Source organism: Microtus pennsylvanicus, chromosome 13, assembly GCF_037038515.1.
Source record: "Microtus pennsylvanicus isolate mMicPen1 chromosome 13, mMicPen1.hap1, whole genome shotgun sequence".
Taxonomy (NCBI): Eukaryota; Metazoa; Chordata; class Mammalia; order Rodentia; family Cricetidae; genus Microtus; species Microtus pennsylvanicus.
This window is the reverse complement of record NC_134591.1, coordinates 40,894,972-40,915,230: the sequence shown is the minus strand read 5'-3', so window position 1 is coordinate 40,915,230 and position 20,259 is coordinate 40,894,972. Positions and strand designations below refer to the sequence as shown.

General features: G+C 46.0%; 1 protein-coding gene across 2 annotated transcripts in view; it reads right to left on the bottom strand.

Moving 5' to 3' along the window:
- Fyb2 (FYN binding protein 2) overlaps positions 1-13,463 on the bottom strand; it is a 108,771-nt gene extending 95,308 nt beyond the window's left edge. For both annotated transcript variants that reach the window (XM_075945988.1, XM_075945989.1), the window contains exon 1: positions 13,349-13,463. In XM_075945988.1, the coding sequence (XP_075802103.1) occupies positions 13,349-13,357 (9 nt within the window). In that variant the 5' untranslated portion in view covers positions 13,358-13,463. The remainder of the gene's footprint in view (positions 1-13,348) is intronic.
- Between the last annotated feature and the right edge of the window lie 6,796 nt (positions 13,464-20,259).

Genomic DNA, 20,259 nt, shown 5'->3' with positions numbered 1-20,259 from the left:
CAGTGGACTTCCTTCTCAGAAGACTCTAGGCTGTGCTGATAGTCAAAGCTAACCAGGACACACCCTAAATGTGAGGCGTAGCATTCCATGAACACTGGTCCCCAACTAAATAAAAGGGGGAAAGAAAGCTGAATCCAAGTACTGGTTACTGTGTTTGGAGGCTGTTTGGACATAATGTGACCAGCAGCCTCTTGTCCCTGCTGTCATATATCCCCACCACCATAAACTGCATTCCCTGGGACTGTAAATCCAAAGAAACTCGTTCTTCTATAACTTACTTTTGCCAGGCATTTTGTCAAATCAATGAGATAAGTAACTAATACATCAGATAACAATTTGATTCAAAGATGTATCTGAGTAGGAGAGAGCCGAGGCCATGTCCTGCCCTCATCCTACCCCAGGTAGTTATCTAGTCTACACTTCTGTCATCATTATTTCCTTCTGTTTGTATCTTGTATCATTGTTGCAAGGAGGGCCCGCTTGTTGGTTCCCAGCCGCCTGACTAGCTTAGAGCTGAAATAATCACACAGAAACTGTATTCATTAAATCACTGCTTGGTCCATTAGCTCTAGCTTTTTATTGGCTAACTCTTACATCTTAATTTAACCCATCTCTATTAATCTGTGTATGGTCACTTGGCTGTGGCTTACTGGCTAAAATTCAGGCATCCGTCTCCAGCTGGGCTTCATGGCATCTCCTTGACTCCACCTTCCTCCTCCCATGCTATAGACCAAGCCAGTTCTTTATTCATTAATCAATAAGAGCAACACATAGATAGAAGGACCTTTCACACCATATCATAATTCACAAAACCCTTTCCTCACTGATGTCCTTTCATCTCCATAACCATCTTAATGATGAGTTATCAATCCCATTCAACATAAGAAAAACAACCTCAAATGCCTTAAGCACCTTGGCCATGTGACTATGCTATGTTCTCTCCTATAATATATTTCCTTTGTAGTCTTTCCCTAGTCAACCACAGTCAAGTGCTCCATCGCCATGTTGTCTCCTGTGATGGTTCACGCCTACAGGAATTTTATTACTAGTAGTCAGTATTGAACAAATATCATGTGATAGGCAATATGCTAAAAGCTTTATATCTAAAACTTAGTTTTCTTCCATAAAAATACCTATGAGACAAGCGCCATTATTATGACATATCACGTTGTAGATGAAGCAACTAAAGCACAAAGCAGTGGAGCAGGGTTTCCAGGGCGTGCAGCCAGGCTGGGGTTTGTGCTCAATGAGTCCAGCCCCAGAGTCTGTACTTCTAAAAAATCATTTCCTCATTTCTTTCCTTTTCCTCTCCCAACTCAGGGCCTTGCAGATGTTAGAGAACTGTTTTGTCTCTGAGGTCCTCACCCACCCCATTTTTTACTATTCTCAGTCGCATATCTACTCCAGCCACAACACTGTGAGACTTCCTGGCCCTGTCTCATTCATTTGCTCTTTAGACTTCAGCTTTATTCATTCCTTTTCATCTCTTGTTCTGGTTTGACCATGTTGTTAATGCCATGAACATTTATTGCTCTATTTACCATGTCTGCTTTTCTGCCTCTCTCTAGACTGGGAGCTCTTTCACAGTGAGCCATCAGTAGCATCAGCAAACACTGCCTGGGCATTCACGGCATCAGGCACAGTTCTAAGTGTTCTGTAGAAACCTATGAGCTCAGGAAAGTCTAGGCTCTGCCAATGAGTGGACAGGGCCCTCCACTGAGGGGCTCAGAGAAGCTGAATAACAGGCTTAAGATCACACAGCCAATGCGAGGTAGTACTAGGGATTCAGATTCAGGTACTTAAAGTTGTTTGCTTTGTGGGGTTGGTATTGGACTACAGGATCTACATGCTTCACAAATGCTCTGTCACTGGGCTGCAGCCCCATCCTGGGGGAAAGGTATTCGGGAAACATTCTACAGAGTTCCTCTCTCCTATAGGCCCTGGAACAATGCAGAAAGGACAGTCAGGGCTGGAAGAGAAAATTCAACACACCCCACCATGAAACACAAGGGCACAACTTGCCTATGAGTCCCTGTGGAAAAACAAAGGCAGTTTTGACTATACATCAGCAGGGAAATGACATGGCCAAAATAGTTTCACTGTTCCTCAAATTTCTTTCAGAAAAAAAATGTTTCTTCATATTATCAAGACAATAATAAATCTCACTGAAGGATGGCCCATTTACAGTTTCCTCCTGAAAGAGTCGAAGTAAAGTATAGCTGTGGCTGTTTGAGCACTTTCCAACTAAGTCCCTGAGACATCAATGGATGCAAAGGTTTGTCATTGCGTGGTTGTGTATGAACCCCCTTATTCCCAGCTGAAGAAATACCACTGTTGATGCAGTTCCACCAGACCCTGCTCAGGAAAGGATACTTAAATCTCAGAAGCCACCACTGGGGACATTGCCAGGAATCTTTACGTTTTATCACAACCCAGGAATCCTGTGAATAGTGAGACATAAGAAGGAACGCTATTTATTGGGCCTTCTTGTTGCCAGCATGGGGCAAGATCCAGAGCCACCTAGAGGATGCTACAGTGGAGGTTGGGGGCATGGGCAAGAGCCCCAGAGCTTCAGGGTGAAGCTTCATGCCTCAGCATGTCTCTTAATCCTCAGAGCCTCTCTTCCTGTGAAAAGTTTGAGGTGGTGCTACCTGGACATATAGTGCATATTCAAGATGTCTAGGCCTTTGGTCTTTGGTCCAGCACTCCCATCCGGAAAGGTACAGAAAACTTTAAAAAATAAGCGTGGTCCTGGCAGTTTTCAGAATATTCTCTCTGAAAAGATGGTAGAGCCAGCATCTCTATTTCCATCGTGATCACTGATTGATACTCACAGATTATACACTGACTGCAAGGAAGAATTTCTGGCTCACAGAGAAGTTAAGACAATTGGTGATGGCTATTTTATTTCTTGGTACATATACTAGCCAGCGTTTTCTAGAGGAACAGGACTCATAGATGAACATTTATTTAAAGGATGACTCACAGGAGTACCCAGTCAGTTGGTTCCAGATCCAGTCAACTTGCCGACCAAACCAGCACAGGAAACACACTATTCTACTCCAGATGGAAATTTAAAGTCATAGCTCACAAGCTAATGTTTCTATGTTTATGCTTTTCCAGATAATAAAGTAAAAAAAAAAATGGTACCCTAGTCAATGCTTAGCAGCTAAGGATTCTAAGTAAAGCATCTAGGTCAAAGACTGGCTCCCTGGCTCTTGGTCCATGAAACTTTGAACAAAACCAGGCGACCCAGAAAACCATTTCCTTGTCTGTAAAATGGAACTAGAATCATTCTCATGGGATTGGTGAGGCTTGAACGAAATCGTGCGTGAAAAGACTTGACGGTGTTCTTTAAATATCTTCCATCCTTCCCAAGATATTAAGTTCATTGAAATAGTCACTAAGCAAGGAACTGTGGTGAGTGCCAAGGAGCGGCAAAAACACAGAACACACGTCTACTGGTATAATTTGTTTATGGGAGATATAGGTCAGACTTTGGGGGTCCTTGATCTATGACCTGAAGACCAAACAAGGCAGAAGACACATATAGTTAAGCACCCTTAATTCAGAATGTGTGGGTCAAGTAGTGTATTGGATCTTAGGTTACTTGGGAGTTTGGAATACTATAAATACGTAATATGCTATCAAATCTAAATATGCAATTCATGTATGTTTCACATATACCTTATACACATGGTCTGAAGGTAACCTAATAACTGTGCATGAATGAAAATTGGATGGTATGAAAATCTCTCCTTGTGACATCATGTCAGTGCTCAGGCCGGTTCAGATGTGAGAACACTTCTGATTTGGAGCTTTTAGATCAGGGCCGCTCTGCCTGTACCACATTCTTCCTCAGCACCTGGCATCACTCAGACTACCCAGACAGTTCTGCTGCTAGGTGCTCTTAGCTGTCTCCTCTCCGAATTAAAATCCACCTTTACAAGCAATGAAGCCAAAGGCCACAGGGATGAAATAATTTACCTCCAGGCACGCAGGCCTGAGAGGTGGACATCACGTTGGGCAGAGTCCCGAGACTCCCAGTCTTGAGCTCTTTGTTCACATCGCAGAATCACAGAAGACAGCAAACATCCAGCACACACATTCCACACACTCAAAATAGCAGCTCTGAAGATCAATGTTGGCATCGGCCTAGGATACCAGCTGCTCAGGAGCCTGAGGCAGGAGGATCGAAAGCTCAAGGATTTCCAGGGCAGCAGAGTGAGTTCAAGGCAGCCCAGGCAACTAAATGTTAATGAGACCCTGCCTGTAAGAAGAGAAGAGAAAAGAAAATGAAGGTTTGGTAGAGTAGCATTCATGAAGTGCTTCCTATGTTCACTCTCTATCACTCAAAACAAAACAAACAAAAACGGTTTAAAAAAAAGCAGCAACAGCAACAACAACAACAAACCATTACAAACAGTAACAGCAATAACCAAAGAAAGCCCCCAGTACTACTGAGAAAGAACTCAACAGTCTGGGGTACTGTATTTTTTTAAAGGGCACTTGAAGTTGGCATGTCCCCATTCATCCTTTAAAACTTTAAATAACGCTGCCTTGAAAAAAAAATTTAACCCTCAAAATCATTAGAAACAAGCTTGGCTCCAACCATGACTAATCTTCCAGACAAGGTATGGGCTAGTTCACCAAAGAGGTGGATGGGGGTGGAGGTTGCAGGGCTTGGAGAATGGTTTGCATACCAATGGTGTAATTACATGGATGGGGGAGCTTGACAAGATCAGCAACTTTTAAGTACAGTATTTTAGTTTTTCAGTTTATTCAAATACACTACTCAAAATGTAATCCTTACTGACAAAATTGACACATACACATACAGATAAGAAAAATTAAAGTCAGAGAAAGTAACTGACTTGTCTGGGGACAAAGGGCAAGTACAAGGCAGATGGTGGCTCACATTCAGGTTTCCTGGCTTCACGTTTTAGCCCTCTGTCCCATACAATGTCCAATATTGTCATGATGGATGGGGAAAAGCCAACCATCAAGAATGGAAGCTAGAAGGCCAGCAAGATGGCTTAGCAGGTAAAGGAGCTAGCTCTCTGCCAAGCCTGATCCCAGGATCCACATGGTGGAAGAGACTCAATGCTTTCTCTTTAGTTGTCCTCTGACCTCCACACTTGGGCATCATGAGCGCACACACACACACACACACACACACACACACACACACACACACACACACAGTCAGTCAATAAGATGTAAAAACCACAAGGACTGACACTTTGAGTTAGACAGTCTTAGCACCAGGGTCCTGCCCTATCTGTAAAATGGGAAGATATCAGGAAAAAGAGTCAAGAGACAAGAGAAATGAAAACTTGGAACTCCTTCCACGGTCAAGCAGCAAAGTCCGATATTCTGAAACACAGTCTATACAATTTACCTGTAGTTAATGAGCACCTACAAATGGGGCATTATTTGGATTAATTTTTGCAAATCTTTCCAGGGATTTGCTTACTGGGGAGGGACCCCAACTTCCATGTCACATGTCTGTCCAGTCCCTGTGTAGCACTTTCCCAAGTGCCTTCTCTGAAGATCCAAAGCATAGTTGCTTTGGGGTAGTTCCAAACAGTGGCACAAAGTGTCACCCTGAACATTAGGAAATACCACTCTGGATACTAACGTCAGCTTCCTTTGTTCATTTGTGGAGATGGGTTCTTGCAGAGGTTTGCTGGGGCCGCCATGATTAAGTGCCACCTATAGTGGTTTGAACAAGAGAAATTTGTTGTCTGATGGTTCTGGAAGGTAAATGTTCAATTTCAAGCTTCAGACAGAGTTGGTTCCCTCCTTCTGCTCGGTTCGGAGTTTGGTGGCCGTCTTGATGTTCCACAGGGTGTTAGCTCAGCATGGTCACACTAACACCTTCTGCCTATTTCCCTGTTTGCATCCCTCTTTCCTGAGGTTATCACTCATGCTGGATGAAAACTCACTCTTACGGCCTCACTTCAACTCGACTCTTCTGTAAAGACCCTCGAAATAAGATGTGTGTTCTTCAAGCGCTGGCCGGGGCTTTGAAGTAAGACTTTGGGAGAAGAACGACACAGTCCAATTGTAACAGCCATCCCGTTCATCCTGTAAGCTACTGCTGTGTCAGGCATGACATTATCTGCCCTTTGAGCCCAGGGGGCTGGGCCAAGTTCTTTGTGCCTATGAATGTATTTAAGCCTCTGTGGAATGTTAAGAGGCAGATATTAGTTTCTCTCCTTTACAAATGGAACACTGAGAAATTAAATACCTTGCTCAAAACCACACAGGTGGTATTTGTAAGAGCTAGGGACAAACCAGTCAGGCACCCCAGAGCCTGTGCCTTTAAGAGTCAAGCTTTCCTGTCTCTTACAGTGGGACAATGCCTTCTTTCCTGGGACCTCACACTTGGCTCTACTCAAAGGGCCTGGTGTCTTGCAAGGAAAGGAGAAGCCAACTGTGGCCAAGAAGGTGTGGAGGGATTCTGGAGAAAGTGAGGCCTGATTTTAGTCATACCAGCAAGAGTTCATGCCTCTGGGTGAGGATGCTTACAGAAACACCAGATTAGAACAGATATAGCCCAGGGACAGGGCACCATGGCTAAAGTGGGAGCCTTGTCGGGGGAGGGACTGGCTTGCATGGGCTCCACCTCCCAGCATGGAGAACAGCTGGCAAGATGCAGCAGCAGAACGGCATGGCCAGCAGTGCCCACTTTGGAACATTTCTCTCAGGAGAAATGATGGCAAATGATTTGTAGAAGGGGGATTTGACTCTTCCCTTGGAAGAAATGGTGGGATAAGGGCAGGGCTTGCTATGAGGAATGAATTGTCAAGGACACAGGTAATTTCCTTTCTCACCAGCAAGGACCAAACAAGACAGTCCAGGAGGATGCTGCTCCCAGCCTCCCAGCCAAGACAGACGCGAGCTGTCTAGTCTTTTATGTGGTGACTTACAGGGTGTCTTCTTTTCCCTCAGAATATAAATGAGAATTTTTTTTTAAAGATGGGGTCTTACCCCATAACCCAGTCTAGCCTGGAACTCACAGCAGTCCTCCTGCCTCAGCCTTCTGCGTTCTGGGATTGCAGGTGTGTGCCGTCACACTCTGCTCTGATGGAAACCTCTTAATCGCAGCTGTTTCTACTCTCCACAGACAGACTCACCAGCAGGACACTGTCACTGCAGGTGGATCCCTAGGGACCGATCCTTGTGCACTGCAGATGCAACGCAAGAAGAAACAGCTGGCACCTTCATTATTTAGGTGCTCCCTAAAGACCTTTTCCTTAAACATCAGATTAGGTAAAAAGCCCAAACGTTCCTCTTGAATCATTGCTAAATGATGTCTCATAGGCATTCAGACCTAGATTCCAACCAAATTATAGTCAAATGTGATCTTGGTAATGTCTTACTGCCTCAGGACCATCTCAGAGTATGCAACTCAACCTTGAATTTTAAAGGAAAAGCTCCTCTATCCCCCCAGTGGCTCCTTCAGCTCTCACAATAAAACATATATAGCACCAAGGGCCTTTCAGCTCCTCTCCTTTCTAAATCTTAGTGTAGTAATAGGAGCGGCGGGGCTGCATCCCCAGCACCCCAGCCGCCTGCTAGCTTATGCCCGAAATAACAACACACAAAAATGTATTCATTTAAACACTGCTTGGCCCATTTCTATCTAGCCTCTTCTAGGCTAATTCTCACATATTAATTTAGCCCATTTCTAATCATCTGTGTTGCACCCCAAGGTGCGCTTACCGGAAAGATTCTAGCCTATGTCCATCCTGGGTCGGAGCTGAATTGCGTCTGCCTGGGAGAGAGGAGCATGGCGTCTCTGTCTGAGGTATCTTACCTCACTTCCTCTTCCTCCCAGCATTCTGTTCTGTTTACTCCACCCACCTATGTTCTAAGTATGAGCCCAAGCAGTTTATTACTTAACCAATGAAATCAACAGATTGATATATGACACTCCCACATCATCTTAGGATTCCATTCTGGCAACTTACTTTCATTAAAAAAATTTCTACTCGCCCGGCGGTGGTGGCGCACGCCTTTAATCCCAGCACTCGGGAGGCAGAGGCAGGCGGATCTCTGTGAGTTGGAGACCAGCCTGGTCTACAAGAGCTAGTTCCAGGACAGGCTCCAAAACCACAGAGAAACCCTGTCTCGAAAAAAAAAAATTTCTACTCAGCAACACTTTGCCTCAAGAGTGTCCCCTGTGGTAGGGAACCTACCACATTCTGGATCTCTGATTCTTTGTCTACTGCCCTCAGCCCCATGTCCACTCTTCTTCTCCTACATCGCTATCCACTCCTCTACACTCAGCTCAGACAGCATCTCCTCAAATGAGTTACCACGCTGGGCTAGGCACCCAGCCGCACTGCTGCCATTCAGGCTGGGCCTCCTCCTCCTTTACATCTTCTGAAAAGATGAGCAACTAGCTGGCATGTAAGACAGGTCCCTCTCAGATGCTCATGTCGGGCCTGGCATGTGGAAGATGCTTGCTTAATGTCCATGAGATAATGTAAGCCGGGCCTAGTGTGATCTTCCAACCCAACATGAACAAGAACACTTTCTGGGCACCCAAGGTACAGGCACTGTATGGGTAGTTACAAAACTGCCGCCCGCTTTCTGCCTTCGGGGCTCAGATTTCCTTGTAAAATGGGAGTTGTTAAACAGGTTGGACTTTGAGAAATTTCCCGACTCCAGCACTAGCTCAGATCACTCGGCTGCCGCTGAACAGAGGCAAACTTAAATGCGGTTTGATTCTTAATGTGGCCCAAGCTCATCCATCAAACATTCAAGCTCCATTTGGTGACACCGTGGCCGGTAAGCCCTAACTAAAAAAAATGCTGCATTTCTCTCTTGACAAGACTGGCCCCAACCGAAACCACACCTGACTGAGGACACAGGTGGGCTACCACTTAACTCTTGAGTTTCACAAAGAGTTTACCAACCCCTCAGTATGAGGGTCTGTGTGGATACGTACATATATTCATACGCATGTGGAGAGCAGCAGACAACCTTAGGTTTGAGGCGGTTTTGAGGCGGGCGCTCACTGAACCTGGAGCTCACAGATTGTCCCAGCCTGCTGTCCATCAAGCCCCAGGGATCCTGCAGTCTCTGTCTCGTCTCTCCTGTTAGGGGATTATAAATGTATCCCACGTAACACCTGACATTCTTGACATGGGTACTGTGGACTGAACTTGGATTCTCATGCTGGGATGATAAGTGTTTTACAATTGAGCCAGATCAAACCAGATCTCATAGACTTCTTCTGAACCATATATCTATAAGAAAGACTAGTTGTTTCTTCTTTTGTTTTTGTCTTTTTTGTTTGTTTTTGCTGTTGTTTGTTTAGGACAGGGTCTCAGCGTTGTGACCTTGAATGGTCTGGAACGGTGTGTAGATGTGGCTGGTCTTGAGTTCTGAGATATATACGCTCTGTCTTCAGAGCACTGGGATTAAAGGTGTGTGGCACCTTTAATGTTAGATCAGCCCTAACTTGGTTTTTTTTTTTTTTGTTTTTTGTTTTATTTTGTTTTGTTTTAGACAGAATCTCACTAAGTAGCACAGGCTGGGCTTGAATTTACAGTCCTCCTGCCTCAGTTTTCCAAATGCCAGGATCAGAGGTATGTACCACCATGCCCAGATAAATATAATTTTTCTTTCAATAACTGAAATGAACAAAAGGTATCCATTTGTTCTAATACCTGCTAATGCAGAACCAGACAGCTGAAAACTGAGTGGCCTAAAACAAACACAATCCCCACCTTCCTCTGTATCTCCCAGTTGTATAGGAAGGAAATACTGACATGGCCCAGCCCGGTTGATAAAAGTCATTCTGTGGCGTCTGCCTCATGCTGGTATGGTCTGCGGGGCTCTGAGAGTAACCTTGGGGGAAGGCTGGCAAGCTAAGCTCAGCCAGAGCTGTCGGGTCAGGGTCTACAGAGGCTGCAGACCTAGCTGGGGGCTACAAGAATTAGTTCTCAGAACAAGGTGGAAACAGCATGGCCTCTTAGGAGTCTGTGAAATCCCACAGTGCCAAATGTGGAAGCCCACAGTGTCTGAGGCAGCCTGCAATTTTGCCCAGCTACAGCCCAGGTAGCATGGTTCCCCCTCTGGAGAGGAATGTTGGAGAATGTGAGGGCAGCTTTAACCCCATGCAATCGTTGACAACCCTCGTTGTCAGCACTGTTCTGATGTAGACCTTGTCTGATAATTTCCCCACCTCAGCCTCTCCCCTTGAACTCTGAAGCTGAGTATTCCTCCGTATAATCAGCCCTTCAATCATGCCATGTCTAAAACTGACGCCTGGTGTCTTTCTAAACTGCTCAGTACTATGTCAGCTTAGAAAATTCCAGCTCCATTTTTCTGAAAGCTCAGTCTTCATGCCTTTGGGTCCTCAGCATCCTCTCCCTTCCTCCCTCACTCCCTCCTCTAATCAGTGTATCGTGCTGATCCTACCTTTAATATACAGATGCACCTTGACTTATCACAGGATATTGGCATGATAATCCCATGCTAAGTTGAGAATACCATAAGTTAAAAATGTAGTTGATACATCCAGTCTACCGAATCTCAGTGCTTAGCAACAGAGAGCACACAGAATATTCACCTATACAGCACCACACATGGCTAGGCCAGGAAGAACTCAAACTTCACAGCTCAAAGTAGTTCTTACCAGATGTGTGTCTCTTTTGTGCATTGTAAAGCCAAAACATTACTTCGCTCATCCACAGTCAGGGACCCAGAATCTGACACTTGTATAACCATCATCCCTGCTAAGTCTGGCCTGAGCCACTTCTCCTCCTGCTTAGATCCCTGTACCTTCTCTCTAGTGGGCCACGCAGCTACCTTCTTACCCTTCAGACCCTCTAATTTCCAAACTCCAGCCACATGACTCTTAGGAAATGTAAGCCAGACGGTGCTGCCCAGCTACCTGCAATCCTTGGGGAATGCTGGTTTATACTCAGGGCTCCACGCTTCCATGATGTGAATATTTGCCCCTACTTCCTCTGTTCCATTTGGTCTGCATTTGGCTGCTGCTCACCCAGGCAGTTTTTGTCTTAGCATCGGCTAGTACCTCTTGGTAGACTCACTCCCTGGAAAACAGGCACATGACCAACTGTCTAATCTCCTTAAATTTCTGTTCAGTTTCCTCCTTGCAGTGACTTTGGACACTGTGCCACTCAGAATGGCAGTCTCTCCTGCTGCCTCACGACCTTAGACCCTTCTCTGCTTTGAGCGTCCACATTGTACAGCTGTCATTTAGCCCTTACATCCCGTCTCTTTCTCCTTTCTTCTTAGCATACAAACTTTATGAATGTGTTTTGTATAGCTATGCAGCCTAGTCTGACCTTACACTTTGGATCCTGCCTCAACCTTCCAGGTGCTGTACCACCATGCCTGGCTAAAGCAGATAGTGTTGACTGTTTGGTTCCTCGCTGTATCCATGCACCCAAGACAGAATTTGCCCATATAAGGGAAGCACTCCAAATGTACATATTATATAAGGAATGTTTTGTTGCTTTCAAGGTGAGGAACTGTCCATATATCTTTTTGTTTGTTTTGTTTTTGGAGATAGTGTTTCTCTGTGTATACATGGTTATCCGTGGCTCTGTAGACCAGGCTGGCATCAAAGTCACAGAGATCCACCTGCCTCTGCCTCCAGAGGGCTACAATTAAAGGCGTGTACCACCACCACTTGGTTCCCATATTTCTTCCCCTAGTCTTTCTGATCAGAGGAGCATGTGTACTCACTTCTCTTGTCCTATAAAATGTTACTAGGTAACAAATATGCCCTTTTGTACTTTTTTTCTCTAAACTGCCAAACATCCTATTTGTTCCGCTGGAGTAACTAACCCTTGCTAGTGCCGCCTGGTTTAGAGCGGGCACCCAGTTGCTGTGATTAAAGAACCAGAGACTAGATCCCAGCCCTGCTTCTGGCTGGTGCTATCACAACTGCGTAGTTGTAATATTCTGTCCTTCAGATTCCTCACCTAAAAAAAAAAAAAAAAAAACAGGGCCAATGACCTTCCGGCCCCATCAGACTGATTGTCAGCAGAAATGGTCGACAGAGAGGACTCTGGCTAGGCAGGGAGGGCAGAATGTCAGTAGCTTTCCCTTTTCCTGAATCCACGTGGATCAGTTCATCTTGGCAAGTTGCCATCACGGAGGAGGAGGGTCCCAAAATTTGAAGAATAGGGTCCTGCACAGTGACATAGGCTTGTAGGTCAAGCATTTGAGAGGCGGAGCCAACCTACGCTGTAAAGTAAGACTTTTTCTAAAATAAAAGCAAACAACCCTTTCCACCCTTCCCCGCCAAAAGAGTAAGTGTCTAAACATCCCTGCGTGACAGATGGGACAGTCGAGGGAATTTGCAAGGAGACGGAACTGGCATCCTTGATTCATTCTTTTCTAAAACCCCATTGACTGGGCAGAGTGAGAAGCCAGAGACACAGGTGTTCCTTTTAAAACCCAGGAGCTGTCCCTGATCAGCCACAGAGGAAAGGATCCCCCATCCTGATTGTAAACCAAACATCTGGGTGAGAAGTATCACACTTTCAGGAATAAATGATTTGCTTCCAAATATTTAATCTATACACGGTACCGCATGGGCACTTGTGAAAAGACAGCTACGAACAGAACAGCGGAGCAAGAACTCGAGAAGAAAACAGAAAGATGGGATTAGCCAGGCAAAATCTCTGCATATGCCAACAGCATTCATTCAGCCAGTCCAAACTTTTTTGTCGCGTTTGTCAAAACCAAAACCAAAACCCAGGAGGGTCTCCCTGTGTGAATCAGACTGGCTTTAGCCTCTCCAGGCTCTTGTCTGTTTCTAGGGTACTACCACTACAAGCCTGGGCTCTATTTCTTCAGGTACCTCGGGTCTCACAAAGCATCCACTCTGGTACAGTTCTGTTTTAGGAGCGCTCTAGGGCTCAAGATCACAAGGACTTTTGTCCCTGGCCACAGAGTTAATAGGGAGCAGCGACGTGAAGTCATAATCCACTGGGCACATTGCAAGGCCACCTTTTCCCAGAGTCCTTGGACCTAGACACCCGCCTGCCGCAGCAAAGGTGGGAGAGAGTGGGAAAGTCAACACCAAAGTGAGAAGCACTTGAACGGGGACTCTCGGAGCCGCTAAATGCCTGGGTCCTGGGTTAAGGAGAGCTTTGGAGAAACAGGACACAGGCTGACCGAGCATATCAAGTATGACATGTTCCTAGCTGGAGACCTGACGAACTTGGTCAGGTCCAGGAGCCAGGACACACTTTTCCTGGCTTTTTTTCCCCCAGAGATCCCACCTTTGGAAGGAACTAAAGTTCGCAAGGTGGCACGCAGACGGCCCATACCCAAGCGGGTGTCTTACCTCTTCCATTGTAGTCCTCCGAGGCAGCGTCTGGTGAACAATCTCAGCTTCCCAGAGCTGGATCCTGGCGCCAACAGTGCTCTGCCTCCGCCAGCCAGCTTGCAGTCACTTCCCCTCTTCTGGGACACGTTGGAGCCCGGGCTGTTCACCAGCTCCACCTGGGCTGTGGCTCCACCCTCTCTCGGGGCTGGGCGCGGGCGGCTCTCCATCCTCCCAGCTGGACCTGCCGGAGTGGGGGAAGGAGGCAGAAAGTGGGCAGACACTCTTAACTGCTCCCCAGGCTTCCTGCCATCACTCCTCTGCAAGGGTTTCACTTTGTGTCTGCCTTCGGTCCTCTCCCACCACATCCCACCGGGGGGAGTTGCTGAGAGTCAAACGCATCTGGTCCCTGAAGTTAGAATGTGAGGCTCGGGACACTGGTCTCCACTAGTGACACACTCGCCCAACTCCGCCCCCTTTGATGGGAGCTTAATGCCACATAAGCTGCTCAGGGTCGGAGAAAAGAAAGCCTAAAGTGTGGTGGAGCAGGCAGGTGCGTTTAATGGGGGGTGAGAAAGGAAGCTAAAATAACTCCACCTGTTGTAAGACTCGTGCGATGGGTATTTGAATGCATGGCTCCCTTAAAGTCTTACAGGTAGCCCCGGAAGTGCCGCTGTGTTCATTTTAGCAGGGCAGGAACAGGGACTCAGAAAAATGGCTGTAACTAGTCCCTAGTGATGCTGGTGGAAACTGAAGCAAAGAGGCTCTGGCTGACTCGGAGAGGGCGTTGTGTTCTGATTTATTTGCTCAGAGCTGGTCCTGGTGGGAAAGCCAAACTTCAGTTCCTGGATTTGGGGGGCAGGGAGGTCATACAGCCGTCATGGGGATTGGAGGTGGCAGGGTGGACAACTTGTACCCTGAATTATATGCAACCTGCCTGGTTTTCATACTTTTCATGGACTGAAAATCTGTTTATGTGTTTGTTTATTGTTTGATGCAGGGTCTCACACTCAAACAGGCTTCAAACTGGCTATATGACTTGAAATGGCCTCCAGCCTATTTTTATTACTTCTACTACTATTGTTATTATTGGGTTGTTGTTGTTGTTGTTGTTGTTTTGAGTCAGGGTCTGTCTACACAGCCCTGGATGTCCTGGAACTCACTTTGTAGATCAGGCTGGTCTCGAACTCACAGAGATCCACCCACTTCTGCCTCCTTAGGACTAGGACTAAAGGCAGGCTACCACGCCCAGCTTCCAAGTTCTTAAAAATAAGATTCCCCTATGCTAACAGGGGCAACAGAGGAGGGTAGGTGAGGAGGGCGGCACTGCGCACAGTCATTTTTGCTCCCATTCCTCAAGACCGTAGGTCTTCAGTTACCTTCACTCAGCACTCTAGTCCCCTCTACCCAGGTACATAAATCCTGGAGACAGTCCGCCCCAGGGACCTTTGGGCCTCCCTCTTCTCCATGCTCCCAACACGAGGGCTCCCCCTAGTGGCCTCTGGACAGTCCACAATGGCAGAGGGGTAAGCAGGGTCTCCCAACAGCCCATTAGATCTAGAGGGGCTTTGAGGTTTGCTTTGGTTTTGGTAAACCCTAGTGTATACTAGGCACTGTTCATTGGTAGCTGTCGGAGGGTGGGGACTATTTTGCCAGTAGGCGTAAGAATTAGGCTTGGCCTTCTCCATCCCTTGCGCCCCTTTCTAGTTTCTCCTGCCTTCCCCTATGCTCACTCCTAACCGTAGTTAGCATATAGAAGCTAGGACCTGCGAACGAGCAAGGAGGTGATATTTTCCCTTCTATGCCTGGGTTACCAATATGATGATTTCTAGTTCTATCCATTTTCCTATGAATTTCATAACTTAGTTTTGCTTTACAACTGAATAGAATTACACCATGTGTACGTGTCCCCCATTGATTATGAGTTCATCTGTTGATGGCCATCTAGGCTGACTTTTTGTTTTAAGAGACAGAGAGGGAATACGTAGTTGGGTGAATAGGGAAGGCAGGATCTGAGAGGAGTGGGGGAGGGGAAAGGATATATCGGTAGCAATCCAGGCCAAGCACTATTTGGCCAGTAGGCATAAGAATTAAATTGGGCTCTTTCTCCATCCCTTGGACCCCTTTCTTTCTTTCTTTTTTTAAAAGATTTATTTATTATGTATACAGTGTTCCGCCTGCATGACAGAAGAGGACACCAGATCTCATTACAAATGGTTGTGAACCACCATGTGGTTGCTAGGAATTGAACTCAGGACCTCTGGAAGAGCAATCAATGCTCTTAACCTCTGAGCCATCTCTCCACCCACCTTGGACCACTTTCTAGTCTGGTTTAAATAAACTAAAATGTATACTTAAAAATTTTTTTTTATTAAAAACACATAAACATTTTTATTTGTGAGTATTTTATATCCATGTATTTATGTGCAGTACATGTATGAAGTACCAGCTGAGCAAGGTATTTCTAGGACTGGAGTTACAGACCATTGTGAGCCACCACTATGGTGCTGGGAACCAAACCCAGGTCCTTTGCAGAAGTAAGTGCTTTTAGCCATCAAGTCATCTCTCTAGCTCCCCTCATTTTCTTCGTGGTGATACATATTCTAACTGCAGCGAGGTCAACAGAGCACGGGCGAGATGATAGGAAAAGGGGAAAGTGTAGTGGCAGAGGGGTACCATGAAAAAGGGGTCAGGGAAGTGGAGTGGAGCAGGGTGACGTCTAGACTAAATGTGTATGGACACTTTTCTTGGCATCGTTTCAACTCTGCATTTACCTGTCATTTACATGACATTAGATATTCTAAATAATAAAAACATCGCAAAGTAAACAGACAAAAATAGAATTACGCTTGGAACCGTATCTCATCCTGTTAACTATCATACTATGGTGCAGATGCTACACCCGGTTTGCCTACTCACACTTGGCCTTGGGAGGGTCCACAAGTCCCTCTGAGGTGCTCCTTGTTTAAAATGAAGGCTGAGCAGGTGTCAGGACTAATGACTATTTGAAACCCTGGTGTGGTGTTTAACACTTGGCAAGAACCTGCGTACCATTGCTGTCTTCCCGTTCCCTTTCCCCTTAAAGCACTGCATCAGCTCGGTGCGCCAGTGAGATGGGACTGTTTCATCCCCACGCCCACCTGCCGTGATCTCAAACTGCTCATGAGCCTCCTTCCTGTGAGCGGGCAGATCCTTGCACCCCCTTTGATGGAAAGGGAAATTGCACATGCCGACACGGGAGGGTGACGGTAGCAAGGACAGGCGTTAGAAGGACTGGGGAATGTAAAATTTGAGTTTTGGCCTGAGTCAAACTAGATCGGACTTTACCTGAGGAACGGACACAACGTAGTCAAAGATGAGATCTGCCCAAGTACCTGGTATGTGGAAGAGCTGCTCTAGCCCCAGGCTAGCTCCAGTTAACCAGGGACAAGGAAATAGCCTGCCGCTTGTCTCTGTCTATGGCTGCCAAGAGCAGGACCGTAGACCTTGTGGGCCTTTCCTCACTTATCTGTCTGATGAGCCCTGAAAATGGAAGCACAGAAACTCCCATTCAGGCAGCCTGGCTCCAGACCCCACCCTCGCAGCCAGTCTGTTTGCTTCTCTTCCAATTGTCAAGAAATGCCAAACCATAAACTCGTTAGGATTTGAGAGCTGGAAGGTTTAAAGTATTTCCCCTATCCCAGTTAGGTTCTGAAAGTGGGCTTATGAGATCTTACCAGATAGGCTGGGGTTTGTCTCAAAATCTAGATATGTCGTTTAAGCTCCTTGCTTTGGTTTGCTTTTCCTTTGGGGAGATAATATGCACCCCCACTAAGGTCACATACTTTCGTTGGGCCATTGCCCTTCAAACTTACCAGTCATTACTATTTTTTTCTTTTCCTTTGTTTTGTTTTTCGAGACAGGGGTTCCCTGTAGCTTTGGAGCCTGTCCTGGAACTAGCTCTTGTAGACCAGGCTGGCCTCGAACTCACAGAGATCTGCCTGCCTCTGCCTCATAAGTGCTAGGATTAAAGGCGTGCGCCACCACGGCCCGGCAATTACCATCTTCTTCAGAGAGCCTATGACTACCTACAGAAGACAAGATCAGGCTTGTTGACCTTCCAAAAGAAGGAAGGTTTGGGGAGGGTCATTAGACCCTCACCTAAGATTCTAGCTATTCCCTCCCTACCTTCTACCTATAATTCTGCCCCAACTGTCTATGGTCTAAGGAAGTCTGGAAGAGGTGGGAAGTTCATTGAAGCAGGGGCTCCACCTTTGCAGTTTGCGGGGGAAGTCATCACTCATGCTGCGGTGGGACTTTCTGGTGGTGAAACTGTTTGGGGGCCACCCACAAGGCTTCAGACAACCTCTTACTTATGAGTCTGTGAACATGCTCAGCAAACTCATTGATTCCTCCAGATAAGACTTGGACCCAATCATTACTTCGGTTCCTGCTTGTGGCCTATCTGGATTGAACAAACATTCATGTGTGAATTCCCAGGGAAAGGCACTGCAACAGGCAGTGAGTAGCAGCCATCTGTATTCCAGCACATTCTTGATTGTTCTAAACCTCCCAGCCTCCGCTATTACTTGAACTTCTCAGTGTGTTCCTATCACGTCACCGGTTTTCATTTCTTGGGGAATATATTACTTACACTTGGTGCCGCAAGTAATGGCTTCTCCACCATTCTCACATTTCCCAACATGAAAAAGGAATACTTTTGAAAATGGGGAAAGGGAAAAGACTGTGCATTCCCCAGTTCCCTGGGTAAACCTTGAGTGCTATCTGTCATGTGGCGACAAGGCTGGCGTGTGCAGATTGATTGTCGGAGTCAGGATGCTGCCGCTGGAGGAACCCGCTATTAATATTAACGCTATTATTGGTTACATTAATCATGTCTGAGGACTTTCAGTGGAACATGTAATTTGTTTATGTATAATTTATATCCTGAGTACTTTCCAAAGGGAGAAAAGGAAAGAGGAGAGGAAGTTAAATTTATTGGAAGTCTATTGTGTAACAAGTGACACAATGTCTACTTTATTCTTTCTCACAACAGTGTTTTCAGTATTATTTCCATTCTCCCCGCTGAAGACAGGGAGGCTCAGGAAGATGATGGCGGATGCCCTGGTTGTGCAAACACACAGGTTTGATTCCCCCTTTTCATTTTCTTTATCTCCTCCCCTGTGTCACACTGTCGTGTGTGTGCGTGTGTGTGTGTAGGTCCATGTGGAGGCCAGAGGTTGACATCAGGTGTCTTTATCATTCTCCACATTATCGTTTTTAAGATTTATTTATTATGTATATGAGTGCTTTATTGTCACATATACCTTTATGTCAGAAAAAGGCATCAGATCCAACTAGACATGGTTGTGAACCACCATGTGGTTTCTGGGTATTGAACTCAGGACCTCTAGAAGAACAGTGCTCTTAACCACTGAGCCATCTCTCCAGCCCCTCTCCACCTTATTTTTGAGGTGGGGGCTCACATTGAACTTGGAGCATAGGAACTGCTTAGACTGTCTGGCCAGCCAGACCCTGGGCATGCTCCTGTCTCTGCCTCTCAGAACTTGATTACAGATATGACTTGACCATTTGGCTTTTTCCATGAGCATGAAGGATCCGAATTCAAGTCCTCATGCTTCCCCGAGCCAGCTCCTCCCAGACATCAGTTCTCTCTTTGTATTGCTTCCTCCTTCCCTCTGTAATGGCCTCAAAAGACTCGAGTGATAAGATATCAAATAAAATAAGATGGTTAAAAGTAAAGATTAGGGTTCTGTAGCGGACAGGCAGGTGGGCAGGTAGGAAGGGATGGGCAACCCATCAGAAACATGAATGGATTTCTTTATGGTGTATACTATTTATAGATTGTATAAAGGGATGAAATGCCTAGAACTGTCCTGGAGGTCTGTGGACTTTCAAAGATCTTGCTTTGCTTTTTTTTTTTTCTGTTTGAGAACGGTGTATAATCCAGTATTTGGTTTCTCTTTTATCCGGAAGGAAGACCATCTTTCCATTTTCTGCTTATGTTAGTCAATATCTTACTAACAAGTGCTTCAACAAGATGAATTTTTCCTTTAGTTTTGGAAGTTCATACTGTGTACCATGAAATACGATCATATCTAGCCCCCCATTAAAATGATTCCTAATGACTTATTGATATACTCATAGATTGTCGCATCTCTCATTCCTGCGAGAAGTTTCTTCTTGCAGTCGATGGCAATTAGCAGAACATAACCGATCAAGAGCAGAGAATAAGAAGAAACTATGGAAGTGCCCAGCCCTAAATGGGACATCTGTATCAGGGAACGTTGAGGAAGAAGAAGCAGAGAGACCGTAAGCACCAGAGATGGTGAATGACTGTTTTCTGGACACAACAGGACAGTTGCGCGTAGGAACTCACGGTGACCATTACAGGGTGCACAAGACATGTGTAAGCTCATGCCAGAAAAAAAATTCTGGCTTGCGTGAGGACCACTAAGTCCCATTCATACACGAAGAGCTATTGGCATTTGGTTGCTATGGGGAAAAGAAGTCTGCTTTCTTTAAGGATGTGACCCCTGGTGAGCTGGCCACATTCCAGGGCAGGCCCTTTACCCAGGAGTATATGAGCAACGCAATTAGACCTGTACTGGTTAGTTTTATGTCAGCTTGACACAGGCCAGAGTCGTCTGAAAGAAGGAACTTAATTGAGAAAATGATCTGGCTATAGGGCGTTTTCATAATTAGTGATTACTGGGAGAGGTCTCAGCCCATTTTGGGTGCTGCCAACCCTATGCTGGCAGTCCTGGGTTCTATATGAAAGCAGACTGAAGCCAGGTGGTGGTGGTGCACACCTTTAATCCCAGCACTCAGGAATCAGAAGTAGGTGGATCTCTGTGTGTTTAAGGCCAGCCTGGTCTACAAGAGCTAGTTCCAGGACAGGAACCAAAAGCTACGGAGAAACCCTGTCATGA